A 9,591-nucleotide genomic window follows, 5' to 3' on the forward strand; every position below is an offset into this window, starting at 1 on the left:
TGAGTAATGTTATATAAAACAAAAATGTTAGTCACCAATGTTAGGTCCCGACAATTTTTATTTTTATTTTTTCTATTTAATGATTAAGAAAGTATTTTTTTTAGTGATGTTGTGAATTTTTTTAAAAAGATTATATTTAAGAATATCAAAAAAATGAATGAAAAAAATCAAAAAATAAAAAATAAAAAACATTTTTATTCTTATCAGGACGGGTCTCATGCTACACCCTCAGGGGATGTAGCACTGCTCTATATGATATACCTAATATGCACTTTTCATCACACTAGGAGTATCCCTATTTTTTAAAAAATAAAATAAAAATTGATGAATAATGTCAGCTCATCATAAGGAAAATTATTTATTTATTATGACATATTCCTAAACTATCCTCATCCTTTTTTCTAATAATTGCTCTATATATTATATTCACAAACGAAGAGAAAATGCTGAACCGGGTTTTTATGTATAAAGGAAACCGGTCTCCAAGGTCCCATAACTCCAATGTGGATGTCCTTCCGTCAAAAGAAGGGGAGAGGTTAAGACCTTTGGGACCTGAGGCAATCCGATGGTGCCCACCCAATTTTCTGGTTCACATTGTCATATATCACCAGTTGCCCGCGCAATGAGACATCTGCACAGATCATGTATTCAGACAACTCCAGCACCCCATTGAAAGGTAATAATATAACATGATAACCAATAATAATGTATGGAAAAGTTCAATATTTGTGGAAAAGAAATTATATTTGCAGTTCTAGTATGCAGTCTCCGTGCACTCCCTCTAAAAAAAGTGAATAAATCTAAGACCCACATGAAAAAATCATTCTTTTAATAGTAGATCCATTTTTTTCAAAGGGAATACACAGGACTTGCACACCCTAGACTGTATCTAGCATTACTCTTTGTGGAAAGAAACTATATCCTAAACAAACTAGAAAAACAAAAGTGATTCTGTTTGCAATAATACTATCCAATAAAGGCCATGAGGTGGACCAAATGCCAAGGGTACAACATTCTAGCTAGAACGCCTGGGTTCAATTCTCCACGGATATACCTTTAATATTTGGATTAGACATAGGTCTCAAGTATCCAGGATTTGTCGTGCTCTCCAGTCTATGTGCATTCCAAGCCTAGTGCCAGACTTCATCGGGCCAGGTACAAAGATTTGGGTGCACAAATTTCCGTAATACACAGAAAATTATCCAACCAAGTAGTTGGATCTGATAAGTTAAAAAGAGTTGGAGAAACCAAAACCAGAGAGCCCAGCTCTGGTTCTAGCGGGTTCCCATCAAGAGTGATGTTTGGGTGGAATGAGGGCTCATGCTATGATTAATGCCAAGAGGAAAAAAATTTTACAATAGTCTCTAAGACCAGGCATACCTCCAAGTATAATTGTTGATCCTTCGAGCAATTTGCTTCCGTCAAGGATACCCAAGCACACATTGCCTTTGTTCTACAAGAAGAACTCTTGTTACAGAATGGCCAAAAAAAAAATTAAACATCAAACACCGTAATGATAAAATCCTATGTAGAAGGAAAGTAAGTACTTACACTAATGATCAAGTAGCCTTCTGGAGGAATTTGAAGCTTTGTGGAGACAACCCACCATTTCCTCCCAAATTGAAGCGCTAAAGTCTTGAAGAAATGCTTAACATCCAAGACAGATCTGCATACATACAGAAGCAGCTTCTAGAATTTTGTATCCATCGTGATTGATAAAGCATTAAAAGTGTGGTTGAATTGAGGCAAGAGAATATTGAATTAACTGTATGTTATACATGATATTGGGCTTGTTTTACATTTGTTTGACAGAGCAGGGAGCAAGAGTGGATTTGGTTCAAGGTTACAAAGAACTTGAGCTATATGTCAAGGCCATATCATGACAACCAAAAGGCAGGAATAGCTTATGGACCAGTAACTCAAAGCAGATACCATTGTAATTTTTGTTTTTGTTTTTGTTTTTTTTAATTGATCAATCTGTAGCCATATGTCAGCTGCTCATATGCCAGAATTTTGTTAGAAGCTCATTTTTTAATTTGACATTTAGGCTCCTACATGATTTTCGGCTGATCTAATAAATCACAATGTTTGTACAATCTTTTAAATTACAGAATATTTGAGAAAGCAAGAAAAAAGAATGTATAAAAAGTTTTCCCTTAGTCACGGGAACAAAAAGTGAAATGTCAATCTACTGCCAAAATAATAAAGGTCAAGACAAGGAATGAGATGATGGCTTTGAAAAAAAGTGCCTTCCACTGGCCCAAAGAACTCACCAAAATGACACAGCTAAAACAACAATTATAATAATAGTCCATAACACAAAAAAATACCTCCACAACTCTAAAAAAAAAAAAATCCTTTCTAATATAACAACACAAACATAATATAACAAGGTGTTAAATCATTCACTGAAAGTAAAAAATACTAAAATACACATTATTATCTAACTGATGCCCTTTAGGGAATCTATAATCAAAGCCTGATGAATGAGTTTTTTGGTATCTAAAGTAACCGAGTACATTGAACTAATCAGTATGGCAACTCCTCCCTCCAAATGCCTAGGCATTATACAAACAAAATCCTTTGGGAGTCCAATAATCAAACTAAAAGATTTATTCCACAACATTTTTTTGGCAGTGTTGACAACAAACCATCTTTCTGGCTTTTTCAGATAGACTTTATTACCTGAAAGATCCATGAGAGAGACAACATCTTCGTTTTGTTGTTCTTTTTTTTTTTTTAGATTTCGTCATTTATTATGGAACATGCATCTGCTAGGCTTTTTTTTTTTTTTTTTTTTTGTTAAGAAAACTATATTACTCAAAGAATAGGCCTAGCCCAGTATGTACAATAGGGAGCCCTGGCTAAGAGGGCGCAAGAGAGACAAGAAAATCATGAAGGGCCACGCCATTGAAATCAACAGCAATGGCCCAAATACAAAGAGTGCTATAAAATGATGCTAACAGTTCCTCTAACGATCTTTCCTTGTCTTCACATGTCCGCACATTACATTCCTGCTAGGCATTTAACTCAGTAATAGCTGTGGGTGGTGGTGTTGGTGGTGGAGACAGTAGTGGCATAGTGGTGCAAAACTGCAAATGCTAGGCATAAAACCCCTGGCAGCATTGAAGTTCGTTGCCACAGCAATTCTCATGCTGGTGTAGAACACCAGCAGGGGAACTGGAAGAGATGGCTAAAGTGGAGGAAAATGTTCAACGTCTCTACTATAATAAGTTAGTTAAGTTGGAAACGGCAGTACACAGAAAAACAGACAATCAGGGTTTTGGCTTTAATAACCTTTTTTTATTTTCATAGAAGTCCAATTTCCTATTCCTTTTAATTATTCAGAAATGCATTACTAGATGCACTTTCTTTGCTGTCTTTATGGAAGTAACCACCATAAAATGTAAGTAATTAGTAACTTGGTTAACTAGGAGGCTCAGAGATTTATTTTGCTGTAATAAATACAATTATAATTGAGCTGATACCAGGTGCAGCCCAATCAACCAAACTTGCCATAATACCTGATTGGAAATTCAGCTTGCCAACAAATTGGCAATGTCGGATCTGATTTATCTTCAATGAGACCAAACCCAGAAACTTCATTAAGCTGCATCAATAGTTAATAAGTAATCAGTACAATAGTGGAAGTGCCACATAAGAAGAATATCTAGAATTTTCCAGGAGGTTGTGAATAAAAGCACTTACAGAAGCAACTAAATCAGAATATGCTTGCTGAGGAAAATACGTATAAGAACTGCCACTATCAAAAACTACTTGGCCGTCAGGCACACCTAATCTAAGAATTTTGCTTCCGTAATTCATTCTCACAATCTCTGTACGATAATAATCTCTGAAAAGGAAAGCATGGAAAAAACAATCAATTGTGAAGCAGAATAAAACATCATACTAAGACATGGAATACACTTTGGAAAATAAGCAGAAGAATTTATCACGGAAATAAAACACTTATTTTCCATCTAAAGCACGAGATAAGCACAAATTTAAATCAACCAGATATTATGAGACAAAAATGAGCTAACGATAATTGAAAATCAAACATTTACCAGAAAAGACTGTCCAGAAAACTATTATTTCTTGCAGACTGGATCTCAAAATATGTATTCTCTTCCATAAAATATTTGTCTCCTCATAAGTGAAGCCTCACATATTCTAAGTAATAGAAGAAAGAGAAGGAGGGGGAGGGAATATTCATAAATGTTGACTTACATTTCTGGGCTATTAAGCATAGGAGCCCATGCCATACCCCGGTGCGGTACAAAATCATCACCTAAGAACATATATCCACCACCTGCATCTGGGGTAAGGCAATGACCAACCACATTGTTGATTATCCCCTTGCTCGCCAACTGGGAAGGTAGGCTAACTTTAGCCCCGCTTAGCCCAAGAATTCCATCTGTCTTTACCAAAGTATCTAAGAGTAGGCCTTGCTGATCATATCCACATCTTAGAGACAAACAAAAAATGTATAAATCAGCATTTGAGTGTGAAACTAAAGAATTTACGCAATCCAGAATTTGGTATGAAGAGAAAAGAGAAAAGAGAAAGAAATACCCGAAAACAACATTTAAACTGGTCCATGATCCATTTGCCATTATTAGATGCAGTTCATCTCTTGCAAGAACCCCCGAAGAGGAGCTCTGATCGGCATATTTAATTGCATAGTCACATTGTTTGCAAGTTTTACAATGTCCAGAATCCTGATTTCTTTGAACTTCTGTGCACAGATAGTCCTCAGAAGGTACCACATTGCCTCTTGTTGGCTTGTACAAAGCATTTGCTCCCTACATCAACTTTATACATTAGAATCAAAATATCTTCCAACTGAAAATTTGATTAAAGGTTATCTTTTCTGATTGGCTGCTCTCAATATCACATAATTGTTCAGGAGCCTGTCTCCCATTTTGCCAGATAACTATCCTTCTCAATGTTTTTGTTTTTTATTCTTGTCCTTCATCTTTATTTTAAATTTTATTTTTTGGACAACACATCAGGGTGCAGCCTGATGGTCAAAGGACGGGTTTGGGATGAGTCCTAAACTCAAAAATCTTGTGTTCAACTCCCTATTAGCCATTCCCCCTAGACTACGTGATACATGGTTCTGATGGGTGAGGCCACTATTCGGGGTTTACTCCCTAGGAGTGGGTTCAAAGAGCTCTATCATGTTGATGTTCCACATCATCAAAAAAAGGGTGAAGAAGGGGGTGGTATCTAGCATTTTGATCATAAAAAATGAGAAGAAAAGGGATGTCACTCTCCTCAAGGAAAAATGCTGAACTTTTCCCATAAACTCACTCTCGATAACCAGATAAAATTAATTAAAAAGTTTTTTGTCAAACATAGTACGGACATTATTGCGCACAGGGCATAAAAATGGAAATATAACCATAAACCCTATAAGATGATATAGCTGGAAAAAAATATAATGTCGAAAGAAGAAATGCATTTATCATATATGGAATTCAAATCATTCAATTAGTAAATATGAAAAGAAAATGGAATCAAATCTCAAAAAAACAGAGCAAAATTAATGTAATAAAGGCCAATGAACTACTGAGGCATTGATTAGAAAACAAATGCAAATCAGGGAATACCTGTAGTTACATATAGAAGGATTTTGAAAACCAAATAACAGAACAACCAGCAAAAATTAGGCCTTACCTTAGCACAGCTAGTGCAAGGAGCGTCACATTGAATCCAAGTTAAGTCACTCCCAGTATCCATGTCGAGAAAATAACGCTTTGGAGGACTCCCAACAAGCATGTACGTGTAATACAAACTATAAGATTAAGAAAATGGTTAGCGGCAGGAATAACATCAAGCATAACAGACAACAATTGAAGGCATAATGATCATGACAAAGCCGTGACCTGTATACAGCAACAATAGTCATTTGAAGTTTAGAGGAGAGTAACACAGTATTGGTGACTGATAAGCTTGTATATGAGTGATGCTACACCCACCAAGGGAAGCCACCGAATGTGCAATTTTTTTTTTTTCAAACATTTTTTTAAGAAAAATGATTTACACAACATTTTTCACAACACTTTACACAATTATGTTTTAAATGAGAACCCCTTAAACATTTTTAAAAAATCACAAAAAACACTTCCGTAAAAACAAAAAAATAAAAAGCAATTCAGTAGAAAAAGTGATGGGAGTAGAGTTTTACTTTGTATATTCCGCTCCTATTGTGCCCTTTTCTAACAGGGAAACATCATGAGGACCTCAAATCATTGTAGTTATTCTCAGTCTTTGAAACTAGGTCAGGCGATAGAAGAGGGAGGGGGGATGAAAGATGAATAAAGATAATTCTGTTGAAAGCTTCATAGGATACCCCACACAAAAAGGAAGAAGAAGAAGAAGATCAGGTAGTTATTGTGCATGCAAAGCTCATAACCGGTGAGTGAACATAACTTTCATAAAAAGTGGATAGCACTAACATATATAAAGTTCAATTGTTAAAACGTGGTCCCCCCACAATTCCTTTTCTGGCTCTAGTTACTTAATTCACAGAAAGCATTACAATCTCCATGAATCATAATAAGAAAAAAAAAACAAAAACAGTAATCAACACGTACCCATTAGGATATACATCTCCTCTAACAGGTAAAATGGCAGCGGAATCAAGTTGTGCCTTAGAAGCAACCAAGTTGTCGATCATGCGGGGACCCCTCCCATCCTCAATTGAATAAATCAAATCCCCCTTGTCAACATCCACAAGCTTCCCCAATCTAAGCTTCAAGTCCCCTTTTTTAGTCCCCCATTTGGGATACAAAGGAAAAAGAAACGAACTGGGTCTATGATCATCATCATCATCTGAGCGGCGCAATTCTTGCTGGGTCTGAGAAGAAACAGAGCAATAGAGTATAATAGCGAGCATAGAGATGCCTAGAAAGGCCAAGAGTTTTCTTGGGATGCCAAGAGAGGTTCTGCTGATTGAGAGTGAAGATTGAGCTTGAGGGTTGGCTGGAGGTTGGTGTTGTTGGAGTGGGAGAGGGTCTTGGTGATTGTCATTGCCATGGGGTTGTTGCTGGCCGGATTGGGTCTGAGTTTGGGACTGGGTTCTCGGAGTGTTATAGAGAGTGAAGGCAGTGATAGTTTTGCCAAGAGACGGGTTGTCTGGAGGTGGTAGAGAGATTATGACAACCCCTTTTATAGGTAGGGGTGCATCATCAGAATCCATGTCCACAGAAGAAGCTAAGGAGGATTAGGAGCCGGAGGGAGGGAGTGCGAGAGTCCTGGGTGTCCTGCCAATATTGTTCTTCTTTAATCTTCAGACTTCAGAGTACATGAAGCTGCCCGAGAGACTCTGTGCGTGAGTCAATGCTGCAATGCATGTAAAGGGAGTTTGGGATCAAAGGAGGAAAGATCTTGGAACGTCCCGTCCAGGACGGGAAGCGCCAAGTGGGAAAGCAAATAAGAAACAGTATTCTTTTATTTATTATTATAATTTTTTCTTTTTCCCCTAGTCAGCGTGAAAACCGTGTTGTATTACCGACTATCGCGTAGAGTAGACAATTCAGATACTGCCTATTTCTCTATAAAAAAAATTATCTCAAGATAACAAGTAATAATACATCCGTCACTATTTGAATGGACCTTTCAACGTTATCAATAATAGTTTTAGGAGTAGTTTGAATTATAAATAAGTTGAGATAGATTAAAATAATTTATGAATAATAGAATAAAAATTAAATTATTTATTATATTTTATATAAAAATTTAAGAAAATTATTTTAAAATTTGAAAAAGTTAAATTATTTATTATATTTTGTGTAAAAATTTGAGAAAATTATAATAATGAGATGAGATGAGTTGAGATAGATTGCTTCGTTTGGATGACAAACATCTCTCAACTCATCTCAACTCATCATTACAACTTTTTCAAATCCCAACATAAAATATAATAAACAATTCAACTTTTTCAAATCTTAAAATAATAATAATATTAAAAAATAATATTCTAACAATATTTTATCATCTCAACTCAACTCAACTCAACTCACTTCAACATCCAAACGTAACCTAAGATGGATTATGAATACAAACGAGACCTATTGTTCACAATTTTTTATAAACAGCTTATTTCCATCATTTAAAATAGCTTCCTCTTCGTATTATATGGATGAAGATTAAAAAATTGATCGCAAAAACTTTTTTTTTTTATTTACCACTTTATACTGTTGTTATCATTCTAGAGTGTTTGTTGAAAAACTTCATCCCCTCCTTTTATATCATTTTTTCTAATGAAATATACTTACTTGTTTAGAAAAAAAAAAAAAAAGGGTAGAAAATTCAGATTTAAAGTTGATTACTAAAATTTAAATTTTAAAATAAATATTTCAAATCCAATTATATAGTATATATGATTGATAACAATATTATGCTCTTCCGTGTAGTTTTTACACTTGCAACACTCGAGACAATTAAATATACAATTTTTATATTTTATTTTGTCATACCAAACAAAACAGCTACTCATCTGGGTGAAATATGGAATAATTATCAAATATTTGTTAGCAAATTGATGAGATTTGATAAATAATCTTTCTATACATCAGTTACTATTCACCCCACACTCCACATTTAACGTGAGTTTTGTCTTTTTTTCTTACATGTTGAAACACGCGTTTTGAGGACAGGAGGTCATTTCGAATTTTCTTTCATCTAGTCACGTGTTCACCCCTACCTCTGCCTAGCACCCCGCGTTTGTTGAAAAGTCTCACACGGGTTAAAAATAAACTCATCATGGTCTTTATAATGAGTTACCACACTCTTCCTATTAGGTCTTTTATGGAGAAAAATGAGTATCTCTATATGGTACCTCCCTCTGACCAGTGCCACCCCCTTCTCTGCCCAACCCCCTGTGGTCTCCAATTCATAGCTAATGAGTTTGTAAGATTTGTTTCACCACTCCTCTGCTCAGCTTTGTAGGTAACTCCACTACCATTTTTCCTTCATATTAGTGAGTATTGCTTGTGTACTAGGAGGGGTGAAGGGAGGGAACAAAAGTTTGTTTGTATTATGGATTTTGTGAGATGGGTATTGCAAATTTTGGGACTTAGGGCATGGAGATGCTTGCAAGTTTTTCAAATTTTCAAGGACTATAGAGTTTCACTAGTCATGCAGTATGTGGTATTAGATTTGAAAAACCCACTTAAATATTTGATTTTTTTAACTTTATAAGCAATATATACATCCAAGAATCGAACCTACTAGAAATTTATAACTTTTGGTTAAGATTGTGATGTTGATGAGAAGGGCTCACTTTACTGTGTTGTGGTGGGAACTAGGATGCATTGTCATGGTCCTTTACACCTCTACCATGGCTTATTTTTCAAAACTCTTGCAGCACTCCCTGGTAACTTTCTTCACAAATCCTAATTCAAATAATTATTGCCACATAATCAAAACAACTAGACTTTGGAAAGGCTCACTTCACTTCCCAACATTACGGTAACATAGATAGGAGTCCATTTAATCCCATTGCCTTCCCATGATCACATTTCATATGCAAATTATAATTTCTCCATAGATTTCTCTTTTTGGTTTGTGAGATGATGCATA

General features: G+C 35.5%; 1 protein-coding gene across 1 annotated transcript; it reads right to left on the minus strand.

Annotated features, from left to right (window-relative positions):
- Positions 1-212: 212 nt before the first annotated feature.
- LOC109013631 (aspartyl protease APCB1) lies at positions 213-7,403 on the minus strand. Its single transcript, XM_018995775.2, has 9 exons — positions 6,603-7,403; positions 5,683-5,800; positions 4,576-4,805; positions 4,231-4,467; positions 3,709-3,853; positions 3,525-3,610; positions 1,552-1,666; positions 1,381-1,453; positions 213-631 (listed from the first exon to the last, which is right to left on the minus strand). The coding sequence occupies exons 1-9, from the start codon at positions 7,205-7,207 to the stop codon at positions 537-539; spliced, it is 1,704 nt and encodes a 567-aa protein (XP_018851320.2). The 5' UTR covers positions 7,208-7,403; the 3' UTR covers positions 213-536.
- Between the last annotated feature and the right edge of the window lie 2,188 nt (positions 7,404-9,591).

This window comes from Juglans regia, chromosome 15 (assembly GCF_001411555.2).
Source record: "Juglans regia cultivar Chandler chromosome 15, Walnut 2.0, whole genome shotgun sequence".
In the NCBI taxonomy this organism is placed as follows: domain Eukaryota; kingdom Viridiplantae; phylum Streptophyta; class Magnoliopsida; order Fagales; family Juglandaceae; genus Juglans; species Juglans regia.

What these genes read in the sequence shown, in the direction of transcription:
- LOC109013631 (XM_018995775.2), bottom strand. Translation starts at nt 7,207, where the DNA reads ATGGATTCTGATGATGCACCCCTACCTATAAAAGGGGTTGTCATAATC. An exon ending in GGAGATGTATATCCTAATGG is followed by an intron (nt 5,801 to 6,602) that starts GTACGTGTTGAT and finishes TTAATCTTATAG; the next exon opens with TTTGTATTACACGTACATGC. An exon ending in ATCAACAATTATACTTGGAG is followed by an intron (nt 632 to 1,380) that starts GTATGCCTGGTC and finishes TGATCTGTGCAG; the next exon opens with ATGTCTCATTGCGCGGGCAA.